Source organism: Coloeus monedula (assembly GCF_965178545.1).
Source record: "Coloeus monedula genome assembly, chromosome: Z".
Classification (NCBI taxonomy): domain Eukaryota; kingdom Metazoa; phylum Chordata; class Aves; order Passeriformes; family Corvidae; genus Coloeus; species Coloeus monedula.
The window spans coordinates 84,888,807-84,907,029 of record NC_138822.1 but is presented as its reverse complement, the minus strand read 5'-3'; the positions used below and the strand labels follow the sequence as shown (position 1 = coordinate 84,907,029).

Sequence of the window (18,223 nt, the reverse complement as noted above, 5' to 3'; positions counted from 1 at the left end):
AACAGCTGGGATGGCTGGGCCGGGCAGGAGCGCAGGTGAGGTGAGGGGTGGTCCCTGAGCACCCACCCCGGCCGGTCCCCTGCTGTGCCCAGGGCCTGCCATAAAGCCAAAGGAACTCCTGATCCCGGGAAAAAACGCACAGTTGGCTCCGTAGCGAGCAGGATGCGTATTGCCATGTGACGGAATGAATCAAATCGCTGTCAAGAAGCTGCCAGTTGGACAAACTTCTCCTCAAATGGCAATTTCATTGGAACTGAATTTGGGTCTGTTTAACACAGGGACAGACCAGAGCTGGCCTGGACACCTGCCCTGAGCAGTGCTGAGCTGCACGGGGCGAAACTGGGCGTGATTTCCCAGCGTAAATGCAAACACAACTGTGCCACAACTGCGAACAGCTAACAGGCTCCATGCATAAATAAATACCATCAACCCAAAGACCTCGTCCCAAACCCAAAGGAAGAAGTTGCCATTAAGAACCACGATGCATCACACTGCTAAGGGTTTGCCTCATGCATAAACATGGGAGCGCTGATTGGCAGTTGCTAATCATAATACTACACCGTCACACAGGACAATCAGCTCTTCAGACCAAGTAGCACAAATGTAGAAAATAATCTTTTTTTTTCTCTTTTTTTTTTCTTTCTTTTTTTTTTTTTTTTCCCAACAGAGCAAATGAACACAGATTGTTTCTTCAGCAAAATATGAAACTGTAAACTTTGGGCTCATTCTGCAACTTCTCCCCGATCCATAATGACAAAAAAAAACCCAACGGGAAGAAATACTGACATACATTTTTAAGCGCACCTTCTCCGTCTAGTACAAAAGCACAACCTAAAACGTATAAAGCTTCTTTTTTTTTTTTCTCTTAAATCACAGTTACCAAAAAGAAACAGTGAATAATTTATTACATACGCTATAATAACATTACGCTAAACAGCTATTCTCTATGAGGTATATCTGAGAAAATTCTGTAAGGGATTGCACGGTCTGCGTTGCCAACATGCCCAGTTCGTAATAAAGCTTTGGAACCATGGAGAAAAGAGAGATAGGGGAGAGGGGGGAGGAGGAGGAGGAGGAGAAAGAGAGCCTTTGGTATTATCAGGAGTCTGTTCTTTGCAGGGCTGCATTGCAAAGCACCACAGTACAAAAGCCCACCAGGTACAATTCGGCGGCCCAGTTGAAGCTGAGGTATTCACAGGAAGAATAAAAAAAAGCACAGAGAGGTCTAGACTGGCAAAATCGTTGCTTTGGTTCAAGCAAGGCACTCGTCCCGTGGTAACGTCACTCTTTGCAAGTGAAGCAGGAGTCGGGGGGGCTGCGGGGACCCTGCCAGCTCTGGGGACTGTCTGTGTCCGAGGGCACAGGGACAATCGGCTCCCCCCGCCCAGAAGGCATCCTGAGAATTATTATAGCTTTGTATTGAAGGAACACAGAGAGAGAGAGAAAAGCACACTTGTCAAGTCCTACCGTTTCCAACGCAGACTTAAACCCCCAAAGAAATACAAAATAAAAGGCAACACTTAATTAAAGCGGAGCGTTTGTGTTGAGCTGTTGGTAACCTCTGTGAATCCAAGGGCATGGCTCAGGCAGATTCCTTAGGGAAAGGCCTGGGCCCTGCAGCAGCTGTCCCAGCCTGCGCTGGGGCTCAGGGGAGCTTGGGGGAGTGAGCAGTGCCCAGGGGTGGGTTCGGCTCCTCAGAGTGTTGCTTCAGTCCTATAAACAGCATAAAACAGGCTCAAAACCCAAGTGCCAGAGGGCACCACTAATTCCCCAACCAAACAACCAAACAACTTGGAAGTAATCACTCAGGAACGTGATGCTAATGGAGCTTAATGTAGCCTCGCTTCATTGCTAACTCGAGAAAAGTAATTAATTGATTTTTATCTGAAAACTGTAATTGTAAACAACAAGAAAAGGTGAGGAGGAGGGAGCAGCTCCTGGATCTGTGCAAGGCCGCCTGCGCAGGGGGCACGAGCAGGAGAACCCCACACCAGCCCCTGGGCTCTGCTCAAGCATGAGAATAATAATAATTAGCAATGCTAATTGCTGCTGCAAACACACCCGACACAGGCCCAGGCAGCACCTGCAGAGCCTTTCCCCAGGGAATGTGTGGATGGACAAACCCCAGAGTCACCTCCAGGTCCACACGACCGCTCCATCAGCGGGACCTGGAGTGGGAGCGGGCTCCACGTCTCCAGACGGTTTTGGCTGGGAGGAAGGAGTAAGGAACACAGAAAAGGGCGTCACCAGAACTGGCAGCTTCCAGGGAAGCGTTTCTTTGGGAATCTGGGCTCTGCTGGACATTTCTGGGTGTAGGAGAGAACGGTGGGAGTTATCAGAGAGCACAAGCAGAATGCAGACCGCACAGAGAAAGAAATCTTTGGTATCTTTGGTATCATCAACACGATTAAAATTACAAATGGAAAAGTCAGTGAGGTAGCCTCTTTGGTTCTCACTAGAAATAGAAAGTTTTTTCTGTTTTTTTTCTTTTTTCCTGTTTTTTTTTCCTTTTTCTTTTTTTTCCACACACAGAAGTTCATTCTTGGAAGCAGCTAGTTTAAGGGTTTCTCTCTTTTTCTTGACATGGATTAATTTCCCTCCAGCTTAAGTTTTAAGAAGCCACAAAGTTCAGGCAAAGTATCCCAGTATCTTTTTTTCCCCCCTATTTTTCTGAACGCACAGTTTTAGGTTGAATATTCATTGCTTGTCCTCAAAGTTTGCTCTGCTGTTCTTAGAGGAAATCAGCTGTAGTGCTTTATAGATAATTCTAAATAAAAAATAAAAACTCTACAAGGGCATCCCTGGGTGATGATGAATAAGTTAAATAAATAAGTTATATTATGAAGGCTTAGTGTGCCATAATAAAGGTATGTTGCGTTTTCTAATCAGGAGGGAAGAAATTAACTTAAATAATTCAAACTTTGATATTTAAACAATCAAAATTAATTAAAAGAAGGAATTAAAACTAGACCTCTGTTATATGGAATGAGTTGTTCATCCCCTGTCTGACAGAACCTGGCTGCTCTACAAAGCAATACCAACTCTGAAGTGTATTTACTAACAGGCTTCGCATCCCTGATGCGCTACAAGAGTCCTATGGATAAATAAGCAAAATTACTCCCAAATTAATTCACAAAAGGCTGAATTAAATAGATACAAATAGGTACCATCAGAGCCTGACCCTGCTGCCTGCATTCAGGCAAAACTCCCACTAAATTCAAAAGCTAAACTGAAACATAATGGGATTCAGACTGAACAGAGATCTCAGGACCTGCCCTAAGACTAAATCAAATAAATTACATTATCAATAGATAATATATTGGGTTAAAACCCACAAGTGTCTGGAAAAAAATAAAACTATTTTAAGCTTTTCCTTCTTAAAAAATTTAAACAATAAAAATTTCCCATAATAAATAGGAAGGAGGCCAAGTAGAAAGTTTCCCCATATCTTAAAAATACTTAGGAATTGTGACAAGCAAGGGAAGCATTGGCCGTGTCCGAAGCCAGCACACTCTTTGCAATACCGTGTCGTTCCCGTGCCTTCCTTCAGGAGAGGAGATCCCCTTCCCTCCCGCGGGGCTGAGTGAGGTTTGCTGGTTGAGTCCTTCGCAGGTCTTTGGATTCAGCTGTAGGTAAGAGAAATCCACAATAAAGCTTTGCAACCGAAGTCAGCGAGCACATTCTTTGTTCCTGCATGGGAGATCCAGATATCCAAGGTTTCTTGAAAGTTGAATTCATCTTGGCTGTGCCCAAGGTTGTGACTCCAAGTTCCTGGTCGGGAAGATGCTGGGATACTCTCTGTACACACGAGTCTTTCGCAGCGCAATAAATAAAGCAACAAGTTACACTACACAGCTCTATAGATTCATCAATACACGGTATAGAGACGGAACACAGCTGCTTGGGTTTGGTGTGGTGTGGGCAGAGCACAGCACAGACTCTGCCACATGGACAAATATCTCCACCACAGTCTCTGGCTCCGACGCTCCTCGTCTGAGGGAGCTGCTACATAAAAGCCGACGAGAGTGGACAGTGAAATGGAAGACGTCACACAGGGCCATGAGAGATGCAGGGATAAAAATTGCAGCAGGATTTTTGGGTGAAAATGGCTTGTGACTGTTGATAGATTTGAGGCCCCAGCCCAGAGAAGCCTCATGTGTGTTGCTACTCGGCTGTAATGTTGCATAACAAACACTTCCACAGTTTGGAGAGAACTTCGCTGAGGAGAAATCTGTAAGTAATTCAGTACCTGATCTAAACTCCCTTTGTTGGGGCTATTGGATGAGCGCTGAGCAGGAGCAAAAAGCCCAGGTCTTTGCTCCCAGGCTTCACCAGAAGCTGTGGGCAGCTCCTCTCTGCCTCTGGGGAAGGTGGCTATCTGGATGTCCCTCAGGTGAGTGCCTCTCAGGTGAGATGAGCTTCAGTGAGGTGTCCCACAGCCAAGCACATGCTCAGAGATGCCTGGGGCTCATTCCCTGTGGGATACAATGCAGTTCCTTGCCCCGTCACTGCAGGAAGGGGAGGTGAGGAATGAGCACTGGGGTTTTCACTGGTCCTGTGTCATCCCCTGCCACTGCAGATTGCAGGGGGACACTTCCAGCACAAGACACCTCCCCTGAGGGCAATGCCAAGTTCAAAATGCACCAGGGGCTGATTTGATGGACACTTGGATGGGAATGAAGGTGAAACTTCAATATGACCACACCACCTCAGCTGGGCCCTGCTCCACAGCCTGCTGGCTCCAAACTCCCCACTCAGATATCTGGTATTTGGGTGAGGAGCCCTCAGAACACATCAGTCCAGATTGGGACCATTTTTGGCAGCTTTATTCCATGTCTGACTACAAGGATTCTCCAAATCTCTTTGGGATCTGCCTGGAAATCTCTGCCGAAGGATGCTTTGATTCCCAGAGCTGGCACATGCTGTCAGTTCAGCTGTGAGGATCCTGAATTTGCTTTCCAGAAACTTTTCCTGTCCTGAGCAGACGAGGCTTCTTGGATTTTTTCCTATTTTAAGTGCAGTCATTGGAAAATGACTGCAGTGGTTCTGTGAAGCAGTTAAAATGAAGCCCTTGTTTAAAGGCAGAGAGGAGCAAGATGCGCTCTGGCTCTGAGAATAAATTTGGACATGTCATGATTTGGATCATCATGACCTGGATCAAAGAACATTACAAGGCTAATATGTCAGAAGCAACTCCTGAACTGCCCCACGGACTCCTGAATACTTGGGTTTGGTTCAGGTGGAGGTTTGGAGCCGGGCTGTGGTGCTGCTCAGCACTCACAGTGACAGGGATGGGAACACACATATTGCAAGTTTTATCCCTGGGGAAGGGAAAGAAGGGTGGAGGTCACTCGACCGATGTCATGCACAGGAGGGTGGCTGTTCACAGCTCCAGACACACAGGAGACCAACACACAAGTCACACCCAACCCACAAGTGTTTCCTGGAGGGAGGAGACGTACCAGCGTAGTATCCCAACATCTTGCACTTGGAGCCCATGCAGCTCTTGGAGAGATGGGAAACAGGGAAAGGGCGGAAACAGGGAAAACATAAACAAACACACCCTTTTGGTTGCGCAAAGACTCACAAGTGGTTACCTGTCCAGAGACCAGTGGGGCTATGTGCATTAGTCGTGCAAGAGGAGAAACGAACTGAAACACAAGTAATGAGAATCCTCATCTTTGGTATTGTAGCTGTTGAGGTTTTGGTTGCTCTGTTCCTTGTTCTTTTGAAAAAACTGCATAGGCACAAATTAAAGACAATCTTCAACTTTAAGATGACTTGAGTTGTCAAATGAAGCAGCAATCGTACTGGCTTTGCTTTGTTCTCATTCTCATCAACCCTTTCTTTGAGATCTGCTTCCGAAAATGTCCAAGATGTCTGTAGAACACAGTGTGGTACTCGTTTGCTTCCTGACATGCTTCCTTGGTTTTTTTTAATTTTTATTTTATCTTTCAATGGAACAGTTTGTTGCAGAAGTAGGTGCAGAAAATGTTTCTTTGGTTTCGATTAAGTAGTACATAAAAAAAGTCTCAAGTGTCTCTAGCGGAGCACAGCCGCACCGGGCCGGTCACCAGCCAGCGGCCGTTCCGCCACCGCCGGGGAGGCTCCGCTGCACGGAGCTGGAGAGAGGGCTCGGAGCTTGCCAGGCTTCCCCAGCGCCAGCCAACCACCCGCACCAGCGATGACAAAGAGAAATGACAAGTTATAAACATCTTTGGCTTGCAGAAATCCTGTCTCTTTGGTGTGCTGTGTTCCTGCCAGCTCGGGGAGCTGGCAGGGAAAAGGAACTTAGGGATGCAATAGAGCTAAACGCGGCACATCTGAAACGGTCCATGGTATCTGAAGGGCTTGTTTCTGGTTCTTTTCCTGCTTGAAAGTACCATAAAATATTGAAAAAATGAACAAAAATACATTGAACACTAAAAAGGTTTCGGTAACACAGCTGTTGCCGAGGAGAAACTGGATTCCTGGAAACTAAAAAGGATGTAATAATGTAAATAAATCTGGATCTTCCAAAACATTGTGTTGCTCCATGAACTGTAGCAGTTCCATCGACCTCCTGAGTGTGCATTAGGTACAAACACAGAGCTTGTGAGGAACTGCCAGCTGTGCTTGAGGCTCGTGCCATCTCCGTGGTGTTCCCGGGATGTCAGGCTGCAGCTGGCACAGCTGCCCTGGGCAGCCCAGAGCCGGACCATGGCTGTAGCTACCGGCTTTGTGCTTGATACTTTGAGCTCAAGAAAACTGAATTTTTCTGATCCAAGAACAAGCTGATTCAATCAAAATAAAAAACCAACCAAAAAAACCCTAAATCTGATTTTTTTTTCCCCTAAAACACTTAACAAAACCATGCCTGAGTTTAAAAACAGGGTCTTGGGTTTTTAGTATCTGACTTTGTGCTCCGTTGCCATGTGGCCGCAGGGTGGTGTGGCCAGCACACGGCAGGCGCTGGGCACGGGAGGCTGCCGGGCTGGCAGCGGCTCCCGCCGGCCACGGAAACCTGGGGCTCAGGAGAAACCTGCCTCAAGAACGACTCCCCTACGTTTCAGACCTGCTTCGCCTGTCCTGAGCATAGTTTTGTGTGGAGAGAGGTTAAAGTGGAGCCTGCGCCTGCTAAGACTGACGAGAAGCTGTAGGAATGTCCTCGGGAACAGCTGGGCTGGGGTTGGTTGCAGGGGGATTGTGCTTTAAGTCACCAGCGAGGGACCCTGCTGCGAGGCCGCTCTCTCTGCGCTGTGCCGGCCGTGCCGCGCCCCTCACGCCTTGGTGCAGGTGCTGGGGGCCGAGGAGGAGCCCCCGGAGCTCAGGTCGTCCTGCCACTTCTCCAGGCTGCGCCGGCGGGCGTTCATGAAGAAGTTGCTGACGGTGGTGAGCTCCAGGCCCAGCTGCTGGGAGATGGTGATCTGCATTTCTTTGGAGGGACGCTTGTTCTCCTTGAAGATGGCGAAAAGCGTTCGGCGCTGGAGGTCCGTGAAAACCAGTCGGGATTTCTTCTGGGAGTTGTTCCGCTCTTTGTTGGGCTCTTGCTCTTTGCGTTTGCAGGCTGGGAAGGGGTGGCAGAGACAGAGAGAAAGTGTCAGGGTGGTGCCCACAGACCCGGACGGCCACCGCAGTGGCAGGCACTGACACACGGTGAGCGCAAGTGTCACCAGCTGAGCCAGCACCGCTCTGGCACATGGAACCTGAGGGCTCCCAGAGGAGTCCAGTGGGCTGCATTGCTTTTACATCCTCAATACCTCTCAATAGCTAGGAGTAACAGTTGCACATAAGTTTAATCCCTTTAAACAGCCCAAACCCCCATCAAAGCTCCAGTAGCAGCAACTTTGTGTGACCACCAAGGGGAAAAACCGCCATGGACTCGCTTGGCCTCCCAGCACAGAGGGTCAGGCACTGGCTCACCCTACTCGTCCCCTGCAGCCTGACTCCTGCAGTGCCACCACCCCAGGGCACTGCTCCCATTGCCAGTCCTCCTTCCTGGGGCATGTCCCAAGAGTGAAGCCAGGCAGAAGCTCCTGTCAGAGCTCAGGTCAGGCAGGGCAGCAGTGCTGGACCATCGCTGCACTGAGCGATGCTAATGGATCCTAAAACCCATCTGTATTAATAGCTGCTCTGTATTTATTAGCAGAGAGAGAACAGCAAGTGCTGAAACCAATACTGCTGCCGGAGCACACCCACACTTAAAAATAGCCTGCCCAGGCTGTCTGTGCTGGGCACAGGGAGAAAATCCATATGTTGACATGGTTAGGTAATGTGTCGGGACAAAATGAGCCCAGAGAATTGATAAGTGGGTGGGTTTTAAGCAGCCCTGTTAAATAATTCTGCAGGTCTGGAATGTGAAATGAAGCTGGCCCAAAAGTAAAAGTCGGACTGTGGCAATGCCTGTAATTAAACCAGTCACAGCTGTACCTGTGTGGAGCCTGGCTCAGCCACTGTGGCACCGACTGCCTCCTTCTGTGCAGGGCCAGGATCTCACAGCATTTCTGCAGGAAACTGGAGTATTTTGTTGGAGTGCCTGACCCTGACCCCTCTCAGCTGCCAAACTGCAGTGGCTGCAGCAGAGCTGCCTCTGGGAGGGAGGTCAAGGTCAGGCCTCAAAACATCCCAAAGTATAAGAGGAGGATGGTCCTGAGAGTCGGGTTGAGACCCAGACAGGGTTGTGTGGGTGAATGTTCCCAGCACAGCCCTCCCAGAGCAGTGACACCAGCACAGGGCTCCGGCTGGAGCCACGGCAGCAGGAAGCAGCATGGATGCTCCTGCCTGGACATGCCAGAGGCATCAGGGGGAGCTGGCACCTGTGTCCCAATGGCCAGGCTCGCCCTCTCCAAGGGCATTATCCCAGAGGCAGCAGGAGGGAAGAATTTGGGCTCTCTGACTGCACCTCTGACACCACACAGATAATATCCTACTGCCTGCCTGAGCTGAAAAAGCAGATTTTAAGCTGAGTTTACTTTGCCAAGTGTCCGGAATCCATGCCGTGATGTCCCCGGTGCTGGGGACATGATGAGCACAAGCATCTTTGCTGCAGCTTCTAATCGGTTCCGGGACACTGGGATGAGTGGAGTGTTTCCTACCATCACTAATTTATGTCCAGAGATACTCTGCGTTTTACAGTTATTGGTATCTGATAATAAATAATGCAGAGGTATGTGCTTTTTGATGCATTCAGTAAATACTTTCCTTGAACTGTTGAGTTTGCTCTTGAAAAGGCCCCACAAAGGCAAACGCTGCACCTGACGTGCATCTCTCAGCAGAGAAAAATGGGGTGAGCACTCTAATAAAATCAAGTGATTTTCCAGGAAGAAAGAGAAAGGTTTTAACAGCAGAGGGAAGGGAAGAGACCGTCTGGATTCTAAGCACAATTTGATTTATTAGCTGCGGTTAAACCTGAACATATCCTATGGAAGAAAACGGACAACTGGCACGTACTGAAAGCCATAACTGTGGGAAAAAAAAAAATACAAAAGCTTCCTTTTTCTTCTGCACTGGACTAAAGATGCTCTTCCACAGAAACAATATAGGAATTGCTCAGAAACGGGGTCAGTGCTGCATCCCTTAACATGGACCAAAGAGGAGGCCTACAACTTGAAGAGCATTAAGAGGGTGCAGGGACCTGACGCTGCGCTGTGACACACTGAGGATCATCCCACTGAATTCCCCTACTAATAGTTCATTTGTCTGATTTTCTACAACAATCACTCTGATTTTTCATTTTCTTCCCCACAAGAGAGGAACCTAGCCAGCCCAGGCATTCCAAAAGCCAGAAATCTTGAAAAATATCTAGGAGCTCTAGTGCTCAGCTCAATCCCACCCTCTGAGCCCTCAGGCATGGGGCAGGGATGTTCCATGGCCTCCCTCCTTCCTCAGCTCCTGCACTTCTCCAGGAGGGAGACAGAGATGAAGACACAAAAGTCACCAGCATCAGAAGGAGGAGGAGGCCAGGGAGGAGTCCCAGGGGCCGGAGCAGTGCCTGAGAAGCCCCAGGAGAAGCTGAGCCACTTGCCAGGATACTGGAAATACCAACAACACAGCTCCTGTGCCTCTCTGGTTCTGGATGTTTTTACCGATGGCAAAAGTGGCTCTGCACCCATGAAACAAAGTGCAGGCATTAAGGAGGAGCCAAGCAGAGACCAATATTCCCTTAATCCGGCAGTAAGTCCTCAGTCTCCATCGTTCCTAAGGACAAGCCGTGAATATTGATCCCACCTATGTGGTTTGTGTGGGTGCAAAGTCACCCAAACCCAGTTATCTGTCTGATGGAACTAAAACTGCTCCTCAATTCGATTTTGGAGAGGACTCAATGTGAGGGAAATGTAATTACTCTGGTAATACTGAACACAATGAAATGACCACCAAAGCGTTTTCTAAAGATTTAAAATGTTTTTCTTTTGCTGTGATTCACTTAAAGCAAGCCCTGGTATATCCCTGTTACTACAATCTCTTAAAAACTAGGCCTCAGAAATCAATTTGATTACCTCTCTGAATTAAGTATGCACGAATGAGAGCGATTGAGATCAATACAAATTAGGTTAAGTACTCCGCTGTGTACAAAATCATTATGGAACAAGGAGCAATCAGAATGAAGATGCAAATAATCACATTGTCGGGGTGGGCATCCAGTGCTGCTCATCCCAGCTGCTGCATACACACCAAACCCCTAATTTTTGAAACCCTAGGAATGCCCTTGATGGCATTTATCCAGATAAACAGATTGGATGTGTAGCACAAAGTTAATTCTGTTCTTCCAGAGAAATTCTTCTTGCTCATCCATTGTAGTGGTGAGGTGTTCCCTGTTTGGAGATCCAGGGATTCCTGCAATGCTCCAAAAAAGAAGCTCACAGCCCAGCTGTTTCCAGCCAGGAAGGTGTTTTCTTGGTACTCCACCTGATTTTTCCCTGTCAATCCTGCACAATCCCCACAGAATGCCAGCCCTCTCCAAGCCCTGCATCCTGCAGCTCTCTGAGAAGAAAAGATGAATGGTTTTGGGGACATGGCTCCTTTATGTTTCTTCCTGGCACGCCACAGCTCTCAGGCTGTTTGTGTCCAGTCTCCTGTAAATCTGCTGGATGGCTGGAATTGGGCTGTAAATTCCGCTTCCTCCCTGCAGTGCTGCAGCACCCACCTCAGCACAGGATTTCTGACAGGAGCCTCTGGGTACCACTGGAACCTTCCAGCACAGCGCAACTCTGGATCCTTCTGGCTGCACTCTGAGAGTCCCACACGTCTAACACCTGGGAGATTTATGCTTCCTCTTGTTCTGGAGATTCTCCCTTTTGAATCCCCAAATAGTTTCCAGCTGAGTTATAACACTTGCCAGTGACAAGGATTTATATTCCCCTTGTCAGAGCACAGGGGTGAAGCCAGGCCTTCCCTGTGCTGAGTGCTCTGCCTGTTGGAGCAGCATCTCCAAGTGGTGCACCAGCACAACCCTGGAGGTACCCGAACACAGCTGTGACTGGAAGGACTTTGGGCACCTTTTCCAATGAAGGGCTGGGGATTTAAAGCTGAGGTGGGTAAGCAAGAGCTGAGCAAGAGCCTGAAATCTTACTGCAAGGGGAAGGACAGATCTAGTGGAACCTTGCTGTGTGCTCCAGTTTTCAGGAATTCTGACCCATGGGAGAAAGTAGGACATAAGCATTTCCTTTTACTGCCTGTTATCGATAGGGTGGAATTAGGAAGAACAGGAGAGGAAAGGACAGGAGCAAAGCTCTGCCAGGTTCTCCAGGAAAGCCAGACCTGTGCTGCCCTCCAAGCTCTCCTTGCACTTCAGCTGAACACACAAAGCAAGAGCAGCCCTGTTTCTCCACACATTCAGGTTCCCATTTCCTTCTTCCCAGGGGCTTAGGAAAGCTCAGCTTCAGCAGGAGAGGGTTCCTCCTGGCAGGCTCCAGAGAGGTGGAGGTGAGGAAGAGAGGGGAGAGGGGCCATGGATCCCACCATGCCCACAGGAAGGAGTGGGCAGGACAAGCCCACGGGAGAAGGAACACGGAGAAGAAGGTGTGTGGGAAGCTTTCTGAGGAAGACTTCCTTCTGCCCTTCCTTCCCCTCCTGCAGCTGAGTGCTGCTTGCCAAAGCTTAATGCCTCAGCACAGGCCCCATGCTCCCATCCCATTATGAGGGGATGAGAACTGCTGGAAAATCACCACTGCTCATAAATATGTTCCCTGCTTACTGAGAGATATTTTGGTCTCGGAGACAATTTGCGTTTTGGGAACCTGCCAGCCTCTATCGCTTGTCTAATAATTCCTCTGTGCAGCATTTACCAGTGGTTTGAGTCCCTTTTTTCACAATGGAGCAGTTTGATTTAATAGCTCAAAAACCCCAAACAACCCCAAAACTCTCCAATTTATTTTTTGATTGCATTTCTCTCTGCCATCAGCGAGTTGTCTGGCTGATGTTATCACCAAACCCATTTGAGATTAGTCTGTTTGGTATCATTTCTGTGTGCAAAACCCTCTATAAATCAGAGAGCCTTTTATGCAAAAGTCTGCAAGATTGATAGAGCTGGATACAAAATCTTTTACCTTGGAAAAAGAGATGTATTATCTTTCCCGTTGGATATAGTTCTTTCCTTGCATATTCATGGCCCAGGTATGATGGGCTTTTTCCAGAGAAGACAGGAGACAAGATGGGAGACTTAAATATAAATAGATTGCTATCAGAAGGAAGGGAGTGTTCTTTTTTGCTGTGTCTAGTGGGGATAAGATGAGAAGCAAAGGATTTAAAAGACAAAAAGTGAGATTAAGGCCAGTCATTAAGGGTTTTTTTGTACCTGTAAGCCCTGGAAGAGATCACTTAGGTAAAAAATCCCCCTCTGGAGATTCCTGAAGAAAGGGGCAGACTGTCAGGACAAGTGATGTCTGCAGTCCCTTTCAGCCCTGCTTTCCCTCTGAGATCCATTCTCCGTACACCTGCGGAGCCCCGTTTCCACTCTGAAGGCAGCTCCAGGGGAGCTGCTCTGATGAGAGGAGTCTGCTGCCTTTAGTGCTCGGAGGCTCGGCACAGCTGTGTTGGGTACTGCAGGAAGCTTGTCATCTCCCAGTAATGGCTAATTGGAAGGGAAGGAAAAGCTCCTGCAGCTGCTGGATGGCAGCAACATCCAGGACAAGGTTTCGTGAATAATACCAGGGAGGAGCACCAGGGATGAGCACCCAGGGCCACAGTGCAGAGCCAAAACGCCCCTACAGTGTGGGAAGAACCAACACCAGTCACTGGGAAATAATCCTGTTGGCAAAAATGTTCTCTCCTTTATGCATTCCTCGCCACAAATAAATTGTGGCAATTTTCAGCTGCAGAGGAATACTTGAGTTTGGGCTATTCCAGTTCAAATAGTGATGGGCAAGAGATACACAGAAAGAGATGCTGGGGGAAAAATCTGATAAGGAAATAGTGAAGAACAGCTTCAGAATGAGTAACACATGATGACCAATTAATTGTTTCTTTTAAAAAGTAGGGGGAACAATATAGAAATACATTTAATCATAAATGTACTCAGAACTAACTTTACCAAATAATCAAGAAACTGATAAAACTCATCTGCTTCGCCAAAACAGATTTCTGTGTGGCAGAAACGCCTTCAGAAATGATGTGGAACAAAGAGCTGCGGCAGGGTATTATTTCGGAAAGTTGGTACATGAGAAATATAATTTATCAGCCGGCACCACAATTTACCGCATGGATTGTTCAAACACAACCACTAATCTATAGCTGAAGAGAGCACCAATATTTCAAGCCACTAAGCGCCTTTCAAAAAACCTTTATGTACCTGTATATTTAGTTCTACATTAAGAAATAGTTTTATAAATAGGCAATGTGCCTGATACAGATGTTATCATGCCTTAATTTTTAGCTGGAGATACAGACAACAACATAGTCTCAAAATCCAGGGAAGAAGCATTTGGTAGGGCACAAAGAGGCAGGGGACAGGCAGACAACTGTCCACAGCCCATTCCTCACTGTGAGACCCCTCTCCTTGGCCTGGGGGACTTGGGGGTGCAGGGGCTCAGCCTGGGATGTGGCGCTGCCACCGCCCACTCCTGGTTCCGTCGCCCACGGCTCGCCGGCCCCGGGCGTCTCGTCTCGCTCCTGCTCCCGCTCTCCTCCTCCCTTCCCTCCTTCCCTGCTCTCATCCCTCTCCGCCGCTCTCCGTGGTACTGACGGGTCTGAGCACGGAGCGGGGGTCGGGCAGCTCTGCACGCATGAATCATTGATGGTGTTTTGGTACAAAAGTGTTAAATCATCAATAAGGCGATCCGGCACCGGAGAAGGTAAACAGGCGGCGGAGCGCTCTGCTGACCCCACAGAAATTTAGGGACTGTATGTCGGGGCCGCCGGGGCTTTCCGAGACCTTCCCGCGGCGGGGAGGGAGGGCAGGAAGGAGGGTTGGGAGCCCCGATCCCCCCGTCCCGAGGGCAGCCCCGCTCTCCCGGCGGGAAGCGGCGGGAGCGGGGGCACCAGCCCGCTTTGGGGGCGAGGTCCCGGGCTGATGCCGCCGCCGGGGGTGGTTTTGTGGGTAAAGCGTTTGTCCCACCCTCCCAAAGGCCCCGTCGTGCCCCGAGGGCAGCGCGGTGTCCCCGGGAGGGCACTCGCCGCTTCCCCGGCCCCAGCCGCAGCGAGACACGGTGACCCCAAAAGGGTGCTCTGCCCTCGGAGCTCCAGAGCACGCACGGAACTCCCCGTTCACAGCGGGTCCTGCCCGCACCCTCCCGCACAGAAACCCCCAGCACCGTCTCCTGACGGAGGAGTCTTAAAGACCCCCAAGAAGAGACAATAAGCAGAGAAATAATAGGATTAAATTAGATTAGGTTAGAATAGAATAGAATAGAATAGAACAGAAAAGAATAGAATAAACAGCACTATATATCTTCTGTAATAATAAGAAATACTAAGCACACCCACCCTGTTACTGCTCCCACAGGGAGAGGGGGATTTCCCTTCAAGGACAGTAGATTTTTGCCCCACTTGGGAAAAATTTCCAGGACTGTGGGGCAAATAGCTGGTGGGTTTGGTGGGTTTTTTTTCAAATAAACCTGAAATACTTGTGGCTTTTCCCCCATGCTCATAGGGATTTAAGCAAATGAGTAAAGGGGGAGAAGGAAGCACTGAGGCAATGGGGCCGCATATTCACACGTGGTAATAAAAGAAAATTAAAATAATCGATTTCCTGAAGGGAAAGGTAATTTGCAAAGGTCTTTCCCGCTCCATGGGGAATCCATGCCCACTCAGCACCTGAGCTCTCTCCAAACTTTACTCCTGGATGCAGAGGCATTCAGGGGGACTGGTAAAGCAGAGATCCAGAATTATACAGGCATAACTCTGCGTGCAGCTGTGATTCCTGATTTTCTGTTCTATATGTAGGGCTCCACGGGGAACCCCCACCCGGGACCAGTGCTGGGAAGGAAAAGCACCAGCCACGTTACTGGAAATGAGCCGGCTCAGGTTCCAGATCAATGAAAACTGGGTCCACGCGCTGATGCTCCTGTTGCCAGCATTAATGCTCTTTTAATCTTCTAAACATTATCTGCATCGATTTCCCTCTTGATACACGTTTGTGAAGGCGACACCACCGTGTGCTCGGCAAAAAACCCAAACCCCTTCTTGTCCCTCCAACGTCCCTGTCACAGACAGACCTCGGCACCTTCATTTGGCTGCAGAGAGGATGCCCGCGGGTGCTGGACGGGATGAGAGGAGTTTGCAGTTGCCGTTAGAGCCGAGGAGGGGATCAGCATCCCTCTCCCGACGGGCAGCACAGCCGGGACTGCCCCGCACCTCGGGAAAGCCCGAGCAGTCTCCGTGGGGATTTTGGAGACCCCAGGCCGTGGGTGTTTAACCCGCAGCAGCTCTGGTTAGGGGTCGGGCAGGGATTACGGCCATCAATCATCCATGGCTGCTCTTTGCCCTGCTCTGCCGCATCCCAGCCCCGCTCGGCAGCTGCTCCTCGTGCAAGGACTCTCTGTGCCCGTTTCCGTACCGCAGAGACCCCCGCGTCCCCTCAGCCCCCTCCGGGTGTGCCAGCAGAGCGGGCAGCCCTGGGGACAGCCTGCTGTGTCCCTGGCCACTGGGGACCAATCTGCCCGCGTCGGGATCAATTGAAATAAAAGAAGGACGGACTCGGTGGCACAAACATCCCCGGATTTTCGTCGCTGTCAGAGCGGAGCGGCCCGGTCCCTGGCCCCCGCCCCATGCCGCGGTCTGTCCCACGCGTTTCTGCCCGCGCCAGAGCCCCCCGTGTCCCTCTACACGCACGTCCACGGCCGTGCGGTTCCCGGGAAGCGGGGAGGCAGCCCCGGCCGTGCTCCGCGGCGGGGCCCTGCCCTCACTCCCGCGGGACCGACCGGCCGGCGACCCCCGGGCACCCACCGCGCCGCGGACGCACCCCGCACGGCCCCACGGCAGGGACAGCTCTCGCCGGGTGTGTCCCGCTCACCCCCGGTGCGGGCGCTGCTGGGGATCGCTACCGGGGGTCGGTACCGGGGGTCGGTACCGGGGTCGCTGCCCGCCGCCCCCCCCGCGGCCCCCGCAGAACAATGGGGGCTGCGGCGCCCCGTGACCGCGCCAGGGGGCGCCCGCGCGCCCTCCGCGGACAATGCGGCCGGGCCGGGGCTGCGGGGGCTGCGCGGGGTCCGGCCCCCGCCCGCTCCCACCGGCCCCGCCTGTCCCGGGACGCGGAGCCCCCTCCCGGCCCCCCCCCCCGCTGCTCCCGGCAGCGCCAGGAGGGATGCTCGCGGAGAGCGCGGTGCGGTGCGGAGTGCGCACCTTCAGCACCCGGCCCTGGAGAGCAGCCCCGGCCCCGCCACCGGGCAGCGGTAGCGGCAGCGGAGCGCTCCCCTCCGCCGGCCCCGAGCCCCGCACAGCCCCGCCGGACGGAGCCGAACTGCGCGGTGCCGGCGCTGCGGGAGGTGGGAACCGGCCGGCCCCGCACAGCCCCGTGGCTCACGGCGGAGCGCACAGCGGGGAAGCGGCCGGGCCGGGCCGGCGGAGGACGCACTGCGGGGCCGGCGGGGCAGCGCTGGGCTCCGGCGGTCGCGCTCCGCTCCCCGCAGGGCGCTGGCCCGCACCTACCTGCCAGCCGCAGGGCAGACATCCTCTGGAACTCCGGCTCCTGCAGCCACTTCCACATCCTGCGGAACGTCTCCCGGCCGGACTTCAGTTTACTCCAAGGCTTGGGGTTCCGCAGCAAGTCCGAGAGGGTCCCCTGGGAGCGGCACAGCACTCGTTGGGCGAAGATGGCCTGCGGGATGCTGTAGCGCTTCAGCTCCGCCGTGATCCTTTGTGCCACCTCCTTGGTGTTGATCTCCTCCAGCTGACCCGCGCCGCTCCCCTGCGGGCCGGCGGCGGGGGGCGGCCGCTCCCGGCCGGCGGGCAGCGCGGGGCCGTGCGGCGGCGGCGGCCCGGGGGGCGCGGAGTGGTGGGCGCCGTTCAGGGGCGGCAGCATGGCCGGGGGTGTCCCCAGCCCCCGGGGCAGGTGCTGCTCCCCACGCGCCAGCATCGCCGCGTGCGCCTCGAAGTTGGGGCTCAGCATCTTGTCGTGGCCGGGCGGCCCGTAGCTGTGGAGGCCCTGCTGGGCGCCGGGGAGCGGGCCCAGCCCGTTGCCCAGCGGCGAGAGGCTCTGCCCCACGGCCGGCACCTCCTTGTAGGGCCCGTAGAGGCTGTTGACGGCCGGCAGCCCGCGCTCGTCCCGCATGAGCGCGAAGCCACCGCCGGCGCTGCCCGGCAGGCGCTGGTGGTGGTGATGGTGGTGGTGGGCGTGCGGGTGGGCGTGCGGGTGGTGGAACTTGTCGGAGACGGCGGAGATCGGCGGCAGGGGCTGGAGCGGCGTCAGCGTGGTGTAGGTGCCGCTCATGCCCATGCCGGGGGGCGAGGCCTCGCAGGGCACGCTCATAGCGTGGTGCAGCGGGATGGAGAGCTCGGGCCGGTACTCGGCGGCGCCGTCCAGCAGCGAGGCCATGCTGGGCACCATGGCGGGCCGGGCGGCGGGGGGCAGCTCCTGGTGCGGCGGCGGCGGCGGCGGCGGCGGCGGTGGCGGCGGTGGGGGGGGGGGCGGCACCCGGAGCGGCCCCGCGCCGCGCCCGCCGTGGTGGGGGCTGGGGCTGCCCATCAGCTCCGGTTCGTGCCCCGCCGCCCCGTGCAGGCTGCCCAGCGGCTCCATCGCCAGCTCGGGGTTCATGGCGCAAGCACCCGGCTCCCCGCCCAGGCACCGCCGGCCGCCGCGCCCGCTCCTCAT

General features: G+C 52.5%; 1 protein-coding gene across 1 annotated transcript; it reads right to left on the bottom strand.

Moving 5' to 3' along the window:
- Nucleotides 1-7,259: 7,259 nt before the first annotated feature.
- On the bottom strand, nt 7,260-18,223 carry LOC309584890 (one cut domain family member 2-like; the record flags this gene model as incomplete). Its single annotated transcript, XM_082301206.1, has 2 exons — nt 7,260-7,546; nt 17,062-18,223. The coding sequence occupies 2 exons, from the start codon at nt 18,221-18,223 to the stop codon at nt 7,260-7,262; spliced, it is 1,449 nt and encodes a 482-aa protein (XP_082157332.1).